The following is a 22672-nucleotide window of genomic DNA, read 5'->3' as shown; positions in this document are numbered from 1 at the left end:
AGAGAAAGTTGGGGTTTTGATCTGTACACTCAATAGAGCTCGTGTTAATCCAATACCTCAATCATAGGTATTGACTAGGACTGATGATGGTCACAGAACTGCCGAGTTACCCCAACTAGCAGATGTCTGAGTCACTTCTGTTTATCTTAATGTGGAAACTTATTCTTTTCAACTGAGGTCAAGTGCTGTAAGAGCAAATATTAGGAAGATGAAAAGAAGGATTCAACGAAGGCTTTTATGTTGCTTCAGTGGTTGCTGGCTGGGCAGAAAATGTTTTGCGTACGTGTGTATGTGTGTTAACAGTTACCCTCAGCTTGCTTCCCATCTTCTTTCCTTCCCTTTCCCCACTCCAATTTAATCCTCTTTTCATTTGACACCGGAAGCCAAAGGTGGGGGCGGCTTGTAAGACACTTGCATAACCCTTATTCTTTTTCCTATTACCTTTCAGAATGTCATTATTTAGCCATCAAGCCCATAATCTATTTTCTTGTTTCTTGATGGTTTTCCCAAATCGAAACAGTTTGAGGAAAAATAATCACAGTGATCTTTCTTCAAAAGGAGCTAGCTATTAGCAGCTACTAACGCAAGACACATTTCTCAACAGCCAATTGCTCTCAAATAACTTGAAGGACTTGTAGTTTATGTGTGCTGAAGATGAAAGCCGAGAATAATAGTCATGAGTAAGCTATTTTCCATATAAAAGGAAACGTGTTTCTATAAGATGTTTTGTTGCAGGAATCTGAGTATGTCAGCAGGATGGACACTCGAATGATTTAAAACCACTAGATAATGAACTTTTACTTAAATATTAAATGTACCTAAATAAAACATTTATAATCACTACCCGTGCGCTAACTGTTCTTCCCAATAAATGTGTGTGATCATGACCCTTATCCATGCTTGTTAATAGTGCTAATCAGTTTGAAGGCCAGAGGTCATTTTTCACTCAGAAAACTTATCTCTTGCTTTCTTGCTGGGTGGAATCTCAAAATGATTTTCTACAAGGAACAATTAGAAGGAAGAAATGCAAATACAAGAGTATCATAAAATATTTCTGGATTGATTTTTTAATAAAGAAATCCAAAGTAACATGGACATGCTAATGCTCTGTCTAGAAGGGAATAATGACCGTGTTCTGCAGAGACAGAACTTTCTCCAACCTCCGTGAGCAGCAGCATCATTCCATATCTCTGCCCTGTGATCAGTATGTGTCAAAATCCTTCATCGTGACAAATGTGCTGTCCACTTGCATCTGTGGAGAATGTTTTAGCAGCTGAGTGATTATGAATCAAACCCCTGAGCTTATAGCCCTTACTGCCTCCCAATGCGTTCACATTTGTCGTCTGACAAGTAAATGTATCTTGACTTTCCTCTGAGATTTTTTTGTCCCGTGTTTGATGAAAGACATTTGGCAAATTGGCAGTAGTACCCTGTACATTGCAATTTGTAGCTAGCATTAGGAGTCCGGGCATGAAATGAGAGGGCAGGCTCCAGGATAAAGGGGAAAAAAAAGAGAACTAACTAGAACATGAATAGTCACTTGAAGAATCAAACACACAATATTCCTTTTGTGAGAAGAGATCATATTCAGGCCATGCTGTCAGATTTTGCTCTGCTTTAAGAAGTTGATGGTATTCTGTCCAGCTGGGTGTCCACAGAATGTATGTCTTGTTAATTTTTCCTTCTGAGTAGGAAATGTTGCCTTTTATTTTTAACTTGAGCTCATAAATTAGGCCTCCATCTCTGTCCTGCTGCCTCATTAGCAAAAGGATAGTTTCTTGGGTTGACCAGTTGTTTGAACTTGCAGTCATCATCTCAATTCTTATGTGTCTTCTGGTCGAGCATCACAGCTCTTTGAGAATTTTATATAATGTATATAGAATGCAAACACCTTTTAAAATAGCTTCTTGAGCTTTCTAATGGCACACTGCACTGAGAATCAAATAAATAATGGGTGAGTTGATTTAACAGGATGGCCTGAAAGTTTGTTTTTCTACTTAAAAATTCAGTAATAAGCAGCTTCCAAATAAAATGTGAGTCCTGAGGAAAACCAACATGTTGAGAGGGTCAAAGGAAAGGGGAGAGTCCCTCTGGCTGTGGAGCTTAAGAATCAAGCTAAGGCTGGACACAGTAGCTTATGCCTATAATCCCAGCACTTTGGGAGACTGAAGCAGGTGGAAGGCTTGCTTGAGACCAGGAGTTCAAGACCAGCCTGTGCAACATAGTGAGACTCCATCTCTACAAAAAATTTTTTTAAAAACAGTGATCAAGCCAACTTTAAAAGTAATGCCATCCTCTGCTTGTGACTCTCAAATAAGTGTGCAGGTGAACAAAAACTTGAAGATTATAAACAACAAAAATTAGATTATTGGGGGGGAGAGTTAGGCAGGGATAGTTTTCTTTCAAGAACGTTTCTCTAAAAGCATGGTTACATGAACTACTCCCCCTGTCTTACAAGGTACATGTCAAGTTATGTTATATGAAATTATACTAACATATGACGAACTGTCATTTCAATTCAGTCTTTGTCTTTGATGAAATTAATATTTAATCAAAATTATTTGTATATGATCCCACTTAAAAATATGGCATATCCAGATGGTAATTTAATGTAGTCTTAGGCAATACCCTCCTATACATTTAATTTTTTTCTTTCTGAGTTACACATATTTGGCTTAAGCTGTAATTTTGTAACACTTCATGTTCTTCCATGCTTTCAGTTCTTTTCTTGGGACTGCATGGTTCTTATGGTTTTCATTGCCTAGGCAAGGCATATAGCAACTCTCCCTATAATTTCCATTATGTTAATATCCATCCCATGATACTAATGCTGTCACTTAAATAAAAAACTTAACTTGGCTTTATTAGCTCTCTTATATATTTCAATGTTCAATTATATATCAGATTATGATAAAATGGCCTAACCAAGGTCTTATGGAAAAAGTTCACTCAGTATTTTATAAGCTTAGTTCTACTTATGGTATTTCCCAAATAAATCAATTCTGTTGTTGTTTATTTAATGTTGGGATACTACAGTCTCTTTCTACAACCCATTGCAGATTTCATGCTTCCCTTTTAATGATGTCCTTGGTTTGCCAGAGATTATCATAGAAGACAAGACGCCATACGATTCATGGTCTTGTACTTTTACCTTTCAGATGTCAGCTATTGAAAACATGGCAGAAAAGCTAGAGAGCTTCAGTGCCCTGAAACCTGAGGCAAGTGAGCTCCTACAGTCAGTACCCTCTATGTTCAACTTCAGGGCGCCTCCCAGTGCCCTGCCAGAGAACCTTCTGCGGAAGGGAAAGGAGCGCTATACCTGCAGGTAACTGCACAGTTAATCATGGCTGACTTTCCAGAAATCTCCCCTCTGATTTCAAAAGGCCTTGCTGTTTGTTTTGGAAATTATTCTTGATTAGATGATTAATAGCCACCATGATAGATCTCAAGCACTTCAAAGTGTTCTTCATTTAGTGAAATATAAAAATAGTGTTTTTAAAAAATTATTAAATGTGAATTTTAACACAGGCCATTTGGTTGTGATAAATGAGGTTGGAAACAGTCCAAATACTATCTGCTTGTCTCACTTTGATATTTATGAATTTTCTTTCACAATTAATTATTTTCATCTAAAGGTATACTACTACTGTCCTCAAGCATATATTCATTAATTGTCATGGCATTAAAGAATAAGGCCATTAATTAAAGACAAATAAGGTCCACAAGTGAATGAAACTAGGTAGTAAATTTTTTGTTACTCATCAGTAGTAAAGCTTATTTTATGTTTCTGGTTTTGTGTGTGATTTTTTTTGCGAAATAAATTGTGCTTATAATTTCTGAATCATCTTTAGAAATGGGTAGGTATCTGACTCAGGCATGCAACTTTATCTGCTCTTTGAAAAATATGTCACTTTCTTTCCAGAAAAAAAGCTTTTATGGGTACATACCTTGATGGATGAAGTCTCAGGATTTTGTCTGATCTGATACCACTCTATGTATAGGGAGTTATCACTGTGACTGACGTGTAAAATGAGTTGAAACATTTGAAATCTGTTTACATCAACCCAGAATCAGAAACTCTAACCATATTTTTATCCCCTTGTCTGGTTCAATTTTGTGTATGTAAAAATATCCAGTTAATAAGTGAGATGTATAGGAGTAGTCAAAACTAAAGTCTATTTTCATAAATTGCTTGCTTATATGCGAATAAATTCAACCAGACCTTAGAATTAAGTCTTTATTTGTAGACTTATTTATTTTATTTTATTTTATTTTTATTTTTTATTTTTTATTTTTATTTTTTGAGACGGAGTCTCGCTGTGTCGCCTGGGCTGGAGTGCAGTGGCTGGATCTCAGCTCACTGCAAGCTCCGCCTTCCGGGTTTACGCCATTCTCCTGCCTCAGCCTCCCGAGTAGCTGGGACTACAGGCGCCCGCCACCTCGCCCGGCTAGTTTTTTGTATTTTTTTAGTAGAGACGGGGTTTCACCGTGTTAGCCAGGATGGTCTCGATTTCCTGACCTCGTGATCCGCCCGTCTCGGCCTCCCAAAGTGCTGGGATTACAGGCTTGAGCCACCGCGCCCAGCCTTGTAGACTTATTTATACTAATATCTGTGAAATGGCTTTGTTACAAATTTTAAATACCAAAGAAATGTGAGTTCCATGCACGATTAATTGAACCAGGAATAAGCATCTGGCTGCTGTGTGGCTTCAGTGAAATATAGTCGACTGTGCTGACTTTCTTTTATAAACATCTTTTCATGACAGATACTGTGGCAAGATTTTTCCAAGGTCTGCAAACCTAACACGGCACTTGAGAACCCACACAGGAGAGCAACCTTACAGGTTTGACAATGATATTTGCTAAATATCTTGACAAATATTGTAGTAATTAAAGTGAGTTCATGGACACGACTTCATAGGAGGCTTTTTATGCATGTCTGAATATATGTCTATTCAATTTTGAGTCAGGAAAGAATTGACTAATGGCTGGGATCGAAATTAGAAGAGTTCTGGTTTCTTTAATCAAGGCTTCCTACCTCTCAGTTTAAAAGTTCTAGCACAGTGTCTAGGACAGAATAAGTACTTAAGAAATGCTAGCCATTTTAAATATTATTTTTTATTATCATTGTGTTCTCTTTTCTCAATAATTAGGACGATCTTAATTGACAAAAATCATAACATTGCAGCCTTCCTTTTCCAAGCCTCAGATCTCTGCTAGGAGTTAACAACCCATATGTACTTTTTTCCCCCAGCACAGCTAAGTCATTTTCCATGGGTTCCAATAGGAGGTTTAAAGAATAGATTTTAGGCTGGGCACAGTGGCTCATGCTTGTAATCCCAATACTTTGGGAGGCAGAGACAGGTGGATCCTTGAGGTCAGGAGTTTGAGATCAGCCTGGCCAACATGGTGAAACCCTGTCTCTACTAAAAATACAAAAATTAGTTGGGTGTGGTGGCTCACACCTGTAGTCCCAGCTACTTGGGAGACTGAGGCAGGAGAATCCACTGCACCTGGGAGATGGAGGTTGCAGTAGGCCAAGATTGCACCACTACACTCCAACCTGGGTGACAGAGTGAGACTCTGTCAAAAAGAAAAAGAAAAAAACAATAAAGGAACAGATCTTAAACCTAGGGAAGTCTGGGGAGAAGAAAATGTGAAACTAGAGGTAGGACAGATAAAATAGAGTATATTACAGAAAAAGGGGTAATTTTATCAATAATTTCCTAAATTACCTCTTAGTTTATTCTATTACATGCCAAGATTAGTCATATGACACATTGAACACATCTAATTTTAATATTGTTTATGAAAGATTGAAAACAGACTTTTTCCAATTTTAAAATATAAACTACATTGTTTAATGTTCAATGCCTTGCACACAATATTAGGTACTCGTAAATATTTCTTCAAAGAATGAATATTATATAACTTAAGTAATATCATAATGTCATTCTCCTTTGAAATTCTTATACATTGCTTGTATGCAAAATTATTTTTTCCTGAGTGCTAAGTTTTTCTATTAAAACAAAAAAGTAAGATATTTATCACATTTCAAATATTTTTTTTAATGGTAAAATAAGAAAATGGGTCATTTGAGGATAATTGAAATCTTAGGAGAAAGCTGGAGGGAGCTAAACTTAAAACATCAGTGTTTTCTCAATTTCCTTGCTTTCCTACCTGTTTTATAAATCACTAATTATAAGTGATATATTTCCAATTTATACATGATAGAATGCACTTGATATAACAGGTCTCAGAGAGATGTAATACTGGGAAGTTTTAGATGATTTCCCCTTTTCAGAAAATTCTATTACCAGAAATTCTGCTTAAGTGGAAGGAACGGTTTCCGCACTTATGTTTTGTTATGGCAAGAGTACTGGAAACTATGTTGTCAGGTTCATTTTACTCTTTCTTTGTACATAAATTCAATGGTTTTATTCCACCCAATAATGGCGCTACTATCGTACATATATATTTTTTAAACCACAAACCAGAATTTTGGTATAGCTGGAGATCTTACACAATTATTTATCCAGCCCCTCTGGTTTTATTTATTTATTTATTTATTTTTTCCTTGTGGAAGAATTCCAATGAACAGTGTAGAAAAAATGAGGAAAACAAAATCACAATTAGGACATCATAATAATAATTGCTACAGGCAAGATCAATTGAATGTTAAAATGAGTGTATGTAGTGAACTAGAGTTTATAGTTTAATGTATCAATGTTGGTTTAATAGTTGTGACAAATGTACGTGAAATATATTAACAATGGGGAAAATGGGTGCTATGTACTATCTTTGCAACCCTTTAATAAATCTAGAACTCTTCTAAAATGAAAAGTTTATTTAGGCCAAATGTGGTGCTTCATGCCTACAATCCCAGCACTCAGAGAGGCTGGGGCAGGAGGACCACCCAAACCTAGGAGGTGAAGACCAGCCTGGGCAACACAGCAAGACATCATCTTCAAAAAAAGAAAAGTTCATTTAAAAAATAAAAAATTAGTGAGTGAAAGTTCAAGGAGAAACAGGATATTTGCATAGCCCCAAAATATCTTCTGCGAAATATTTGTTAATTAGAAAGAGAAAAAGTAGTAACCTTATAGTGGAGAAACGTGGCAGATACTACCTTATCCAAATGATCAGGGTTAACAATGCCAGAAGTTAGACATGTCAGCATCATGTACCCTTGATAGGACACATTGAGAGGGCATATTGTCTCTGTGCTATTTTCCCCCAAAATTTATAACCTCACTCTAATAATGAGAAAATATCAGACCAACCCAAATTGCGGAAAATTCTATCAAATTCCCTATCGGTATTATTCAGAAGTGTCAGGGTCATTAAAGGCAAGGAAAGACTGAGGAACTGTCAGAGACTGTAGAAAACTAAGGAGACATGACAGCTAAATGCAATGTGGGATCCTAGATCAGATCCTGGAATAGAAAAAGAGCATTGGAGAAAATTGGTGATATTAAAATAAAGCCTGTATTTTAGTTAATAGTATTGCATCAACGTTAATTTCCTAGTTTTAATGAATGTTAGGTAACATGTTAACATTGGAGGAACTGAGGTAAAGGGTATATGGGAACCCTTTGTACTATCTTTGCAACTCTTCTGTAAGTCTAAAATTACTTCAAAAAGAAAAAAATTAACTAAAAAAATTTAAATGATATGTAAATTATATACAGATTATGTCTGCTTCCTGTGGCTGACCTGTGCCTTCTGGAAAGTTCTATTAGGTTTTAATACTTTATGTAGTAAAAGTTAAACATGGTCGCCTATATAGGAAATTATCTCTTCAGATAGATAAATACCAGTAGACCACAAACTCCTTGACAGTGGAATCCCCCCCCCCGCCTTTTTTTTTTTTAATAGACAGTAGGTCTCACTCTGTAGCTCAGGCTGGTTCTGAACTCCTGGCTTCAAGCAATTCTCCCACGTCCACCTCCTGATTATTAGCAGGAGGAGGGATTATAGGCAGGTGCCACCATGTCCTGGATAATCCATATCTTATTCATCTCTGTGTCCTTGATGCATCAGCCCCTCTGTTTTACAAATGAAAAAATTCAGATTTACATATGCTAATTGCCTTCTGCAAAGTCTGATACTAATAGAGTCAGGATTAAAACCCAGGCCCAGAGCTCTCACTTCAGCGTTTTTATTTTGCATCATGATATCAAAGGCTCTTCTGACCTTCATGTCTACATCCGATAACTAGGAAGGCTTAATAGTATAGTGCCCATGACTGTGTTATGTGTTCATTTTAAGAATTCCTAAAACTTAAGCTCTTATTGGAGTTGTGTAGAAGGAATTGATTTTTTATTTAGAGCATTCTTCTTCTGGCCAAGACTTTAGCAGAGGAGAGATAGAAAGTAACAACTGATCATTGGTTAGAACATGCTTCTTTAGATTTGAGAAGATGATGCTTACTAGATTTGGAAAAGACCCTTTGTGTGCAAGCAGAAAGTTAGAAGCATGGCAGAAACATAATCTCTCTTCCTCATGATTTGTGTAGAAAGTGTTTGGGGTGAAAAAAAATTTTTAAAGTGTTTCGTGGGAGTATGTTTACTCTAACAGGGTTTTCTAGGTTATTCTGCTAAGCACAGAATAAATTGTGCTAAATATAGCATGGTTCTCATTGCAGTGGACCTTGGAGGTAAACAGAGTTATTGCAGAGAAGGTCATAACTTTGTATGCATTTTTTTTTAAAAAAAAAACAGGGGTTAAAATATTACAACTACCATAATGTGGGGTTTCACACATTTTTTATTAATATTGTAAGTGAGGAAAGTTGAAGAACCTTATGATGCCAGAACAGTTTTTTAAGGGGGAAAAATTAAATCAGTACTTGTGTTGGTTTATTGATACTATGCCAAAGTAACTAGTTCAACAGATTATTTTTCCTACTGAACTGACTAGACTTCTGGCATCACATAAGGACAGCCACAGAAGCCCAAGAACTCTAGTGGAATGGGCTGATTTCTGCTTTAGAGATCTTGAACCACTGAGTCTGCCTTCAAAAGTGGGAGGAGAAGGGCCCTTCACACGTGGAAGGATGAGTTAAGAATTTTCTATCCTCTAAGATTGAAGTTTTCATTTAATAGTCATTTAGAGGCTGGACGCGGTGACCCACGACTGTAATCCTGGCACTTTGGAAGGCTGAGGTGTGTGGATCACTTGAGGTCAGGAGTTGGAGACCAGCCTGGCCAACATGGTGAAACTCTGTCTCTACAAAAATACAAAAGTTAGCTGAGCATGGTGACACGTGCCTGTAATCCCAGCTACTCAGGAGACTGAGGCAGGGGAATCGCTTGAACCCAGGAGGCGGAGGTTGCAGCGAGCCGAGATTGTGCCACTGCACACCAGTCTGGGTGATGGAGTGAGGCTTCATCTAAAAAACAGCAACAACAAAAAAGTCATTTGGAGAAAGTTAACTTTTTTTTTCAAGTAATATGTCCCCCAAAATCACAGAAACAAATCATGGCAAATAATGGAAACTTTACCTTAAAATGATAGAGGATAATAACCTCAATTACTAAAAACCCTTTTCTTCTTCACTGATGAGGACTAGGGGAAGGGGGCCTTGCATTTTTATATTTTCATTTTATGACTAAAGGAAAACGTTAAAAATAATTTATGGTATTTTTATCACATGGACAACAGAAACAACCAACCAATAACAAGTGCTTTCATGAAAAACTGACCTAGTTCAGACTGCTAGAGACTCTTTCAGAAAAAGAGAAATGAAAAATAAGGAGTAATAGGAAGGGAGATAAATGGAAGACCTTTGCTTTTATTTCACAAAGTGAATTTAGTGGCATTATTTTTTTATAACAGTTTAAAGATTAATAGAGAAAAGGCTTTATGGTAGCTGATTCTTGGGTATCACACTGAGTTATTTACATTGTCTTAGTTTTAAAAGTCTAGAATGTTCATTACTATTTTGAAACAGATAATGGAATTTTCTTTAGGATTAGCATCTGAGAAAGTGAATTTCCTGAGAAATTGGTTAATCAGACTGCAATTTTGAATTAAAAAGTGATATATTATTGTATTTGAAAACTATATGAATGTTTTATGTTTGTTTACCAAAAAATTAATTGTATTGTCCTAAGCAGAAGATAAAACAATGCTACTGTTCCTCAATGTGCTTTATTTTATGAGGTTTACTTAAAATATTGGTACTGATTAATGAATTTGGGAGCAATCAAATCACTAATATTTTATGGTTTTTGATAAAGTCATGAAAGTCTTTAAAGCGACCACAATCTATTGGAATTAAAATCTTAACTGTGTGAATAGTATTCTCCCCATGCCTTTCCTTTAAAATGTTGTTTTATGATGGAGATGATTTTTGAAAGCTGGCTAACTAGTCTTGAGAAATACCTTTTAATGTGCTTGTAAATATTTTCTCTTTGTTTATTTTTCAGATGCAAATACTGTGACAGATCATTTAGCATATCTTCTAACTTGCAAAGGCATGTTCGCAACATCCACAATAAAGAGAAGCCATTTAAGTGTCACTTATGTGATAGGTGTTTTGGTCAACAAACCAATTTAGACAGACACCTAAAGAAACATGAGAATGGAAACATGTCCGGTATGTAATAAATTGTGCTATAAGTCAAATATGGCTTCTTTTTCATATTTTAAATAATAATAAGATGTGATCTCTCTTCTTTTATTCCACTTTGACACCAAATCAGGTCTGATTGTAAAAATTTCCAGCAGGTTTCTATTGAGATTTTAGAATAATGTGAGCAATGTGACCATTGATTAATTGATGATTCGGTGGCCTTATTTGTATTATGTTTTTATCTTCCTGAATTCATGTTAATGGGTACTTTTAAGCAAAGAGGACAATGACCTAAACTCGCAGGAGGCTTATGAAACAAGATTTCCTTAATTGCAGGGGACCGTCTTTTCACCTATTGGCACAGAATGTGGCCCCTAGGCATGGCAGAGTTTCTAGAGTGGCAGCCCCAGAATGTCACCCTCTGAATATTAATCTAGAAAGCATAGCTGCTTTTGTAAAAGGCGTGCAGCTCAGAGAACCTCTCTTGGTAGTTTTTGCTATGACTCGGAATATGAAACTATTGACATGATCAGAGCAACCCATAGCAAATGATAGTGGTACTTTGTTTTCGTCACAAATTCTTATATAAAATTAAGATAAAAGTAACTGGCATAAAACTAGACTTTTCTTAACTGGAACCTTGCCAGCACATATTTAGCAGAAGGGATTGTAGGTTTCCTAGTCTTTGGCTTCTAATAGTTAGATAATAAGTCATTAGGTAACATTTGCCAGCTGGCATATGTGTGCAGAGCCAACCTGTGCAGTCACAATTTGTCTCCAGAGAATAAAGGTTATGCTTTGGGAGTAGGGGAGGAGAGATACAGAGTTCAGGCAAAGAGATTTAAGAACAGAAAAAAGTTGGATTAATACAGACTAGCAATCATTATTGATGGAATTTTTAAATTATTAATCTTTCTTCCACTGTAAAGGCACATTGTTTATGATCTTGTCTGATTACTACCTAAAAGTATATACTGTTCATCCCCCTCAAAGTCAGCAATTTAATGATCATAGTTTTAAAATATTAGATTTTAGGTACAGAAGTATAATCCAATATGCAGAACTGACCACACTGTCTAACTGTGTGTACCCTTAGATCAGACAACTATAATTTTCTTATCAAAGTTATTTTAGGAAAAATAGTTAAACGTGTAACACGTCAACGTTAATACTTGTTGACCTCTTTTAGGTGAGAGGATGTTAGATTATAACCTCTTTTAGGTGAGGGGATGTTTTAACCTCTTGTTTTTGTCATATAGACTATTGTGATGAACTATTATACTATAGATACTTTGTAGACAAGATAAACAACAGGAAGCTAATGTTGGTGTAAAGCTCAACCACATACCAAGTGTTTATAGTTGATTAAGTTTATGTAAGCCTTACATCAATCCTGTGATACAGGTATTGTGAGTCTCGCGTTTCATGGCCAAGGAAGCTGAAGACCTCCTAAAGTTATTAATATTCATAGGGCATGTTTGAAGAAATAACACTGATCAAATTCATAAGGAGTGAGTTTCCAAATAAGTAGCTAGATAAACAATAATCTTTGTTATAAAAGGCTTTCTGCTCCACGCAGGTACAGCAACATCGTCGCCTCATTCTGAACTGGAAAGTACAGGTGCGATTCTGGATGACAAAGAAGATGCTTACTTCACAGAAATTCGAAATTTCATTGGGAACAGCAACCACAGCAGTCAGTCTCCCAGGAATGTGGAGGAGAGGTAAAGCTGTTTTTTACTCTTTAAACTCTGTGACGACTGAAATGAATATGTTTTAAAATATACTTTGTATGCTCACTTTTGTGGCACAACTATTACTTCAGTCACCAAAGACTGGTATATATTTAGTACATATTAAATACCACATGTGCTTCCAAGCATTTTACATGTATTAATTAATTTAATTTCATGATAACCCTGTGAGACAGCCACTGTAATTTTAGCAGTGAAGGAACAGAGACATTGAAGCTTAAACTGTTGTGTCGGAGGTCACATAAGTAGTCAATGGGATTCAACCTTAGCTGTCTGGTTCCAGAGCCCATAATTTTACCAGGATTTACCTAATTGATAGCTGAATAGAATCTGTTATCAAAATTTCAGAAGTAGAAGAAAAGGCCATCACAGGGATTCAGTTGAATCACTGATCAATATTGATTACTATTATACATTATAAATTTATATATATTACAGGTAATATATGATTCTCTCTATATATGTATTATACCTATATACGTATATGTATATTCTGTATATATGTAATATACATATTATAGTACATATGTATGTATGCATTTATATATGAAATACCCATGGAGTTTCCCCCAAATATATTTTACATAGAAACTTTTTCAGTCTTCTTAAGATTCTATTGCTACTTTATGTCCTCTTAAGTGACTACTCATTTAATTCTGGTCTGTTTATTTCAGTGGGTATGACCATCCTTGTTTTTACCGACCTGATGCACTGGCTCCTTTTCTCATCATCAACATTAAGCATGAATAGCTTAATTCATTTTAAAAAGCTTTTAATGCTGTTAATGATAATACTTAACAGTTACCCAGCACTTTACATTGCATATGAAGTTAATGAAACACAATTTCACCAAAACTACTGGATTTAATTTTTCTTATCTATAAGCTATATTAAATATCTGTTGTTGAGAAGTAGACTTTTCTGGACATAACTATATAGTGACCTATTAAATTAGGATGCTGCATTGTAAATTTTAAAAAAACATGACATTAGTTGAAAGTTCCATTATTTTTCGTCATGCAAGTATTTTTGGGTTAGTGTCCTCTATTTTTGATGTTATTAAAAGTCAAACTTAATTATTTTATGTAATTTCTTCAAGGCAAGCATCAAATAAACATTTTTTACTCAAATAACCAAAAAAAGACCACTTCTGTTCTTCAATCTGTGTAAAAGTGTGTCTAAGAAAAACAAGAAAAAAGACCCTTCCAGTCTCTCAGAAATCTGATAACCACACCAGTGTGCAGTTGGATGTATCTTTCCCTTTACTCGCCCATTTGTGTGTGTGTTTCTGTCTGTCTGTCTGTCTGTCTGTCTGTAAAAGGGAGAGGGGAAGTAGATGATCAGAAGGACAAAGTAGCAAGAACAAGCAAGAAACAGTAACAATCTTACACTTTGATAATGATATTTACTTGATGCAAGTAAGAACCGTTGAGCAAAACACACCATTTGGGTTCTGAGATGCCTATTCAAATTTTCTAGCCTTTAATTGGCGATTTGTGAACCTGTATAGCTGCAACATCTGGCTTCAACATGTCTAAACAGCACAGAAGTAAGAAGGTTGAGTCATCTAAGTTTTTCCCCTGAACTCCTGTCAGGCTACTTTTGATGAATAATTCATTCCCTGCAAATTGCCACATTTGAAAACTTAATTAACAAATAGATTTTCTTAATTATGTTGGCTTTTGTTACTTTTGATTTTCACCCATGTACTCTTTTGTTCTTTTATTTTTTTCTTTCATTTTTTTTTTAAATAAAAATTTTAATCCACTCATGCAAGCAAGTTGGCAGTGTATTTGGAAACTAATTTATGTCTGTGTATAAATTTTCACCATTCTTTGATAAAAGAGGTTAAGAGATTATTTATATTAAAAACTTAATAATGATATGACTTTTTCTGGTCAAATGGATTCTTACTATCTGTTTTTGTCACATCCAAGATTGTTTTATTTATTTTTTAATGCTGAGAAATCTGAATATTAAATTATACTCATTTTTGTTATGTGGGAAAGTGATGGGGGTGCATTGTTGATACCTGAGCTTTTTCCACCCTGGTGTTTCCCTGAGAAACAAGGAACTATTTCACATTCAGACTGTAAAAAATAATTTGAAAATAGTACAAATAAGTGAGCTCTCAATTACTTCCAAATTTGGATAGAGTGGCTAAGTGGAATATAATATAAATGTCATCTAGTTGTTTCTTGGCAGCTACTTTAAGATTGTCTTTGGACTTTTAGATTCACTTTAGGCGTATGTATTGAAGCTACTGCCCATGAGTGATATGAGTTTTCCAGGAATCTATTATTTTAAATGGCGGGTACTTATATGGTAATTAGGTAAATTGTGCTGAGAATGTATTTGTGTGCCTTTTTATATGATATATATAGAAATGTCAATTATCAAGCAAAGTCTGATAAGAAATAGGAGACCAAGATTGTTTCTTGGGTTCTGCCAGAGGCTTCATTTATAATCTGAACAATCATACAATTATTTTTTTCTTTATCTTCCCATTTGTGAGGTCACATTATTTTTTCATGGTTGACATAGAGCATAAACAATAAAAAATTTCCTGTGTAAGTGTTGGAAATCTAAACTGTTGTTGGGAAGACATAATAAAGAAACAAATTACGATTTTAAAAGTGAAACCAACAATTGGACTTTTTTTTTAATGCTTTTGAAAGAATGAATGGCAGTCATTTTAAAGATGAAAAGGCTTTGGTGACCAGTCAAAATTCAGACTTACTGGATGATGAAGAAGTTGAAGATGAGGTGTTGTTAGATGAGGAGGATGAAGACAATGATATTACTGGAAAAACAGGAAAGGAACCAGTGACAAGTAATTTACATGAAGGAAACCCTGAGGATGACTATGAAGAAACCAGTGCTCTAGAGATGAGTTGCAAGACATCCCCAGTGAGGTGAGTACCTTGGGTGACTTTAGAAACTAAGTTATAGTAGATCCACATATGGTTGCAATTCCTCCTGTGATAAGCAATTTGTGAGTTATAAATAACAAAAATTAAATTTGAATTAGTAAGGGATACTCAGTGGATTGGATTTAAATAGATGAAAAGAAGGTGGCCATCAACATAATCCACAAGCGTATAAATACATCAGGTTTTGTGCAACTCTGATTAACCTGAGGTGGGAAAAATAAAATGAAAACTACATAAGTACACAATCATTTATTGTTAGATTCTACCTATAAAACTCAAAGAAAAAAGGAGATTTTGACATATTTAATTTATGCAATAATCTGGTATGATCATCAGTTAAGTATAATTGAGATAAATTTCACTTCATCAGACATATATGTGATCTATATAGATGATAACTTTTTAAATGAAAAGAAATAACCAAACAGTTAAATTGATGGTACTATTATATTTTCATGATAGATATTGACTAAATATTGTCATAACTAGCTTTACTTTAAATGGAAATTATGAATATATGAATTCTGTCTCTGCACATTACTGACAAATGTGTCACTGACTTTAACTCTTTATCTCAAACATATGCTTGGTTTTAGTTACTAAAAATCTTAACAGAAATATGTTTTTAAGGCATGATGTTTGCAAATATTTATAAAAACCCAATAATTGATGCATGCTACTTAACCCTGCAGATACGTCATATGAAGTTTGTCAGTTGTACAGATAGATTCAAATGAAAGTGATTTGATTAGATAACAAACTGAAAAAAAAATTTCTGTGTTTTTCATTGGTTCATTTTAGGTATAAAGAGGAAGAATATAAAAGTGGACTTTCTGCTCTAGATCATATAAGGCACTTCACAGATAGCCTCAAAATGAGGAAAATGGAAGATAATCAATATTCTGAAGCTGAGTTGTCTTCTTTTAGTACTTCCCATGTGCCAGAGGAACTGAAGCAGCCGTTACACAGAAAGTCCAAATCGCAGGTACAGATTTTCCCATAGTACAGCATCATGGTTACATTATGCATGAAACGTACATTTCCTTTGATTACCAATAAGCAAATATTCTATCTCTGAAATATTTTAGAATCCAAACAGGGTCAGATGCTTTTCTAAAAATGTTCCTATCTTTACTGTGTTTATGACCAAATCCAAAACAGTTAAGCAAGAAAGCAATTAATTTAGCTGCATTCTGCATAGAAATTTTATGACAAACCCTATCCTACACTCATCTTTCCTTGACTTTGTAATTCTCTTACTTCTGTACAGTTAGTTCATCATGTTTGTTTGCAAATGTTTATGTGTTACCTCAGAGTCATTTTCCATGTCTATACTTTTGTCAATGTAATTATATATTAAGATTTTTCTGAAAAGTGAATTCTATTTTTTGTCCCCTTCTGTCTAGTAAATTGTTAGGTGTAGTTAATTAGTAAGTCATCTCATGTTGTAATTTAATAGTAAAATGAGGATCAGAAATGAAGTGAGTTGCCAAAGGTCTACACCAACTTATTGGCAGATTTGGAAATAAAACCGGTCAATTTTAAATTCAACGGATGAATGAGTGAATGAATGGTACTCAGATTTGTTAGGCTGTACAGCATTGTATCAGCACTATGATAACTAAAAATAAATCCATTAAAGAGTCCATAAATAGCAATTAAAAGAGCCTCAGTGTTTTTGTTACAAAATAAAGGAAGTCAGTACTTTTTGTTGGACATCCACACTCAACCAGGTTGTTCATTTAGGTCAATTAAACTTAAAGAAACTTCCTATTGCCATATTTATTGGGCACTGTGGTCTAACTGCCTGGTCCATTAGGTCATTTTGTAGGTGGCCTGAATGTGACCATATTAGTTTGTTCATTTGGAAATGATTTTCTGTTTGGGTAAGATGTCTGGGTTGGTCTTAACAGCAAATGTAGTAATATCCTAAGGAAGGTGGGAAAAACATTGTGTCAATGGGATAATACAAATCATTAAATAATACTCAATTTAGTAAAAAGTTCTGAGATATTATGTATGGTAATAGGCAAAATAAATGTTCTTTCTCAACTGAAGTCAAAGCAGCCAGCATCTACAGAGGCTCCTGGAGCCTACCTCCATGAACTTGAGAACATCACTTAAAGACTATAGGTACCATTTCCTCATTGTAGGCCGGGCGCGGTGGCTCAAGCCTGTAATCCCAGCACTTTGGGAGGCCGAGACGGGCGGATCACGAGGTCAGGAGATCGAGACCATCCTGGCGAACACCGTGAAACCCCGTCTCTACTAAAAAATACAAAAAACTAGCCGGGCGAGGTGGCGGGCGCCTGTAGTCCCAGCTACTCGGGAGGCTGAGGCAGGAGAATGGCGTAAACCTGGGAGGCGGAGCTTGCAGTGAGCTGAGATCCGGCCACTGCACTCCAGCCCGGGCTACAGAGCGAGACTCCGTCTCAAAAAAAAAAAAAAAAAAAAGACTATAGGTACCATTTCCTCATTGTAAAAGGGGTAAGTGGATTTTTATTCAATGGGGATAAAAATTAAGTTTTCAGTTTTTAACATTAAAGGTAAACTAGCTAGAGTAGACATTTCATTTTTACGTAGAGATATCCATAAGCAGTGGCTAGTTTTTTTTAACCCTTGATTTCCCATTCTTCTATCCTTGTTGATTAGAGATAGCTGGAGTATTCAGGTTTTTGGTTTTTTGTTACTTGTTTCTTTGTTTGTTTTTGAGACAGGGTCTCACTCAGCTGCTAAGACTGGAGTGCAGTGGTGCAATCACGGCTCACCATAGCCTCGACTAGCTGGGCTCAAGTGATCCTCCCACCTCAGGCATCTGGATAACCGGGACTATAGACACTCACCACCATGCCAGGCTAATTTTTCAATTTTGTGTAGAGATGGGGTTTCACTGTGTTGCCCAGGCTGGTCTCAAATTCCTGAGCTCAAGCAGTCCTCCCACCTCAGCCTCCCAAATTACTGGGATTTGTATAGGTGTGACCCATTGCACCTGGACATGGTTTTTTCTTTTTAAATTTCTTTTAATTAGTTCACCAAAAATGCTTCTCATTTATTATAAGATATAATACCTAAAAACTCCAGAAACGGCCAGAAGTGATAGAAGGCAAAAGGGCCTGAAAACCTAGAGATAAGGGATATAATTATAATACATTTTAGTACCAGCATTTTGACATAAAGTCCCTGCCCAACTGGGCTGTTACCATTATAAGAAATACTAGCATTTTGCAATCCTAAGTCATATTTTTCTTGTTACTTGATCACGTTATACAGGTAAGTTGAAAAGGCCTTTTTGCAAATTCACTTTATTTCATAATACCATTCATTCATTCATTTATTAACTACCAGCTATATGCTGGGCACTGATCCTTGTATATGAAAATGTTTATTTCCTTTGATTACCAAAAGGCAGATATGCTGTTTTGCCATTTTCTAGAATCTAAAGGCTCAGATGCTTTACTCAAAGCATTCATATATTTATTCTGTAATTTTTATAGTGATTGAATTGAAAATAGTTGACCAGTACAATAGTAGCTGCATTTTGCATGTGCTCTTCCTCAAGAAACTCTATCATGTAAAAATTAATTTCATGAATAGGTACTATTTATGTATTAGCTCAGTGAGGCACACTGAGCTAAACACTTTATGTAAGTTAGTGCGTGTGATTCCTCCACAACTCTTGGAGGTCAGTACTGTTATTACTATCATCTGTTTTATAGGAGGAAAGTAAAGCTTAAAAGATTAAGCAACTTGCTCAAGGTCACACAGCTAGGTGAGTAGAGGCAGGTTTAAAGCCAGGATTAAAACTTAAAATTCCAAAATTTTCTCTATACTCCCTTTTATCTTCCCAAATATCAGAATTTAACTCTTTCAGAATATTCTTTATCTTTTTCTCTAAAAGTAGGTACATAATCAGAATAGATAATTTAGGTTCAATGCTCACTTAACCCATACTTTAACTCTGCCAAAGATAAGTACTCTATATTATTTATTCTTAATTCCTTAGTATCTAACACAGAGCCTGGCATAGAGTAGATGCTTAAGAAATATTTGTTAAATGGATCATGAGATATCGTAGAGGTCCAGAAGGTAAACTGCATACATAAAAGTCAAATGTGTACATTTAGAGCGATGACCCAGCAAATCAAAATCAGCCTGCAAGGGCAGATTTTCTAACTGAATGCAGTGATTACGGAAGAAACCACAGAGTGGCCACATGTCTCAGCATGACTCCCAAAGATGAAATTCTGCCTAACAACAGAGGCATTTTGTCTTTGTTTACAGACAGTGGAATGTCTTTGGCAGGACTTTAATGATTCCACTTCAGCAGCATTTTGACAAGCAAGTTTAACAGTGGATGAGACCAACAATAGCGAATCAACAGTGAAAAGTTCACTCACAAGTCAAGACCAAACATTCCATTTGAATATTTTGCTTGGCAGCAAATGGGGGATTCTCTGGACAGTTATTTAAAATTTGACATGATAATAGGGAAGAAAGAGCACTTCCTCACAGAGCACCTCCATGCAGCTTCTGCTCAGCAGACATTGGAAAACAAGTTGATTAGAACATTGTTGGGTCATGTGTTTGGTTGTATTTTTTTTGGTAGAGCTGATTTGATCCACCTCAACTTGTGGGTGTCAGTACTGAGTATGTCAAGCATGGAGGGAAACTGGAGAAAAGACACTGGATTAAAAGTTGGGCAGAAATACATTTTAGTTATGCTTCTCCCAGTATGTATCTAATTGAGTGACTTTGGGCAAGTCACTCAAGCACCTTCAGTGCTTTTGGTTATAAAGTGTAGGAGTCAGGCTGTATCCTCTACGAGGCCACAGTTCTGTCAAGGTAGGTCTATGGATAGAGACCTATTAATATTTTTGGTTTCAGTCATAAGCACACAATCATATTTTTGGTGAATTGAACATATGTAGTGGATGGATGACTGTATTTGCAGTTGAGCAGGAGACCAACTCATCTTTCTCAAAGGAGGCACTATTTGCATTTTAGGTAGGATAGTTCTTTTTGGTTCTGTAGAGTGTGTCACTTTTGGGGTCTCCTAGGCACTAAAGGTCAGCAATAATCCCATGTGATTTCTATGAAAAAATATGCTTCCTTTGCCAAACACACCCAGGAAGGATGCCCCTACTCAGGGTCCCATCTCTTTCCATTTTACCAACAATATTCTTTGAACTAAAAGTGATGTTTTTCAAATGCCATTTACTAAGTCTCTCTCCTTTTTACCCCAGGCATATGCTATGATGTTGTCATTGTCTGACAAGGAGTCCCTCCATTCTACATCCCACAGTTCTTCCAACGTGTGGCACAGTATGGCCAGGGCTGCGGCGGAATCCAGTGCTATCCAGTCCATAAGCCACGTATGACGTTATCAAGGTTGACCAGAGTGGGACCAAGTCCAACAGTAGCATGGCTCTTTCATATAGGACTATTTACAAGACTGCTGAGCAGAATGCCTTATAAACCTGCAGGGTCACTCATCTAAAGTCTAGTGACCTTAAACTGAATGATTTAAAAAAGAAAAGAAAGAAAAAGAAAGAAAAAAGAAACTATTTATTCTCGATATTTTGTTTTGCACAGCAAAGGCAGCTGCTGACTTCTGGAAGATCAATCAATGCGACTTAAAGTGATTCAATGAAAACAAAAAACTTGCTGGGCTGAAGGCATCTTCCAGTTTACCCCACCTTAGGGTATGGGTGGGTGAGAAGGGCAGTTGAGATGGCAGCATTGATACGAATGAACACTCCATAGAAACTGAATTCTCTTTTGTACAAGATCACCTGACATGATTGGGAACAGTTGCTTTTAATTACAGATTTAATTTTTTTTCTTCGTTAAAGTTTTATGTAATTTAACCCTTTGAAGACAGAAGTAGTTGGATGAAATGCACAGTCAATTATTATAGAAACTGATAACAGGGAGTACTTGTTTTCCCTTTTGCCTTCTTAAGTACATTGGTTAAAACTAGGGAAAAAGGGTATGTGTATATTGTAAACTATGGATGTTCACACTCAAAGAGGTTAAGTCAGTGAAGTAACCTATTCATCACCAGTATCGCTGTACCACTAATAAATTGTTTGCCAAATCCTTGTAATAACATCTTAATTTTAGACAATCATGTCACTGTTTTTTAATGTTTATTTTTGTGTGTGTGTTGCGTGTATCATGTATTTATTTGTTGGCAAACTATTGTTTGTTGATTAAAATAGCACTGTTCCAGTCAGCCACTACTTTATGACGTCTGAGGCACACCCCTTTCTGAATTTCAAGGACCAAGGTGACCCGACCTGTGTATGAGAGTGCCAAATGGTGTTTGGCTTTTCTTAACATTCCTTTTTTGTTTGTTTGTTTTGTTTTCCTTCTTAATGAACTAAATACGAATAGATGCAACTTAGTTTTTGTAATACTGAAATTGATTCAATTGTATAAACGATTATAATTTCTTTCATGGAAGCATGATTCTTCTGATTAAAAACTGTACTCCATATTTTATGCTGGTTGTCTGCAAGCTTGTGCGATGTTATGTTCATGTTAATCCTATTTGTAAAATGAAGTGTTCCCAACCTTATGTTAAAAGAGAGAAGTAAATAACAGACTGTATTCAGTTATTTTGCCCTTTATTGAGGAACCAGATTTGTTTTCTTTTTGTTTGTAATCTCATTTTGAAATAATCGGCAAGTTGAGGTACTTTCTTCAAATGCTTTGTACAATATAAACTGTTATGCCTTTCAGTGCATTACTATGGGAGGAGCAACTAAAAAATAAAGACTTACAAAAAGGAGTATTTTTCCCCTCTGTGTGGTATTTTTCCTTCATGCAATTTTACTTTCCCTTTGGGATCCAATGATTTAAAGATATGATGGCTGGGATCTTGATGCCCTACAGATATGCGGAATGTAGAGCATGTTTGTTTTGTTTTGAGATAGCATAAGTGATAGTTCTTGGGCAACAGTGAGTCTCCCTCATTGCTCTGAACTTTCCCCATGTGGTGAAGTCAGGGCTCAAGTGCACCACAACCCAGTCCTGGTATCACTTCATGTTCACAGCATCCACTTAAATTAGGACAAAGAGCGACTTACAGGTTTTCTACAGATTGTATGCCAAAAGGAACTCAGTTTCTTATTTTTGTTTTTCATTATGCAAGTAGTGTTAACTGATTCACAAAGGGGGCGAGGGGGAATCTTTGACTTTTCTATGCTTCTTTTAAGTTTTTATCCACATGCAAAGTATCCTTTTTTCATTGTTATAACAGTATAAACATGATTTGCTTTTTCTTTCTTTGCTTGTGTCAAAAAAAAATTATACTGCATAGTGCTACAAATTCTTCAAAACAATAATGTAGCAGTTTCCCAATATTCCATCATTTGATCTACTATAATTTCCTCCACCACTTT

General features: G+C 35.7%; 1 protein-coding gene across 17 annotated transcripts in view; it reads left to right on the top strand.

Moving 5' to 3' along the window:
• The window catches only part of LOC105466009 (MDS1 and EVI1 complex locus), a 591474-nt gene extending 569415 nt beyond the window's left edge, over positions 1-22059 (top strand). For 16 of the 17 annotated variants that reach the window (XM_011714761.3, XM_011714750.2, XM_011714782.3 and 13 more), the window contains 7 exons: positions 3159-3325; positions 4767-4844; positions 10434-10603; positions 12159-12303; positions 15012-15248; positions 16068-16251; positions 20510-22059. In XM_011714761.3, the coding sequence (XP_011713063.1) occupies positions 3159-3325; positions 4767-4844; positions 10434-10603; positions 12159-12303; positions 15012-15248; positions 16068-16251; positions 20510-20644 (1116 nt within the window). In that variant the 3' untranslated portion in view covers positions 20645-22059. The other variant, XR_003014483.2, reaches the window with a different exon arrangement.
• The last annotated feature ends 613 nt before the right edge of the window (positions 22060-22672 follow it).

Source organism: Macaca nemestrina, chromosome 2 (assembly GCF_043159975.1).
Source record: "Macaca nemestrina isolate mMacNem1 chromosome 2, mMacNem.hap1, whole genome shotgun sequence".
Taxonomy (NCBI): Eukaryota; Metazoa; Chordata; class Mammalia; order Primates; family Cercopithecidae; genus Macaca; species Macaca nemestrina.
This window is presented reverse-complemented; position numbering and strand designations above follow the sequence as displayed.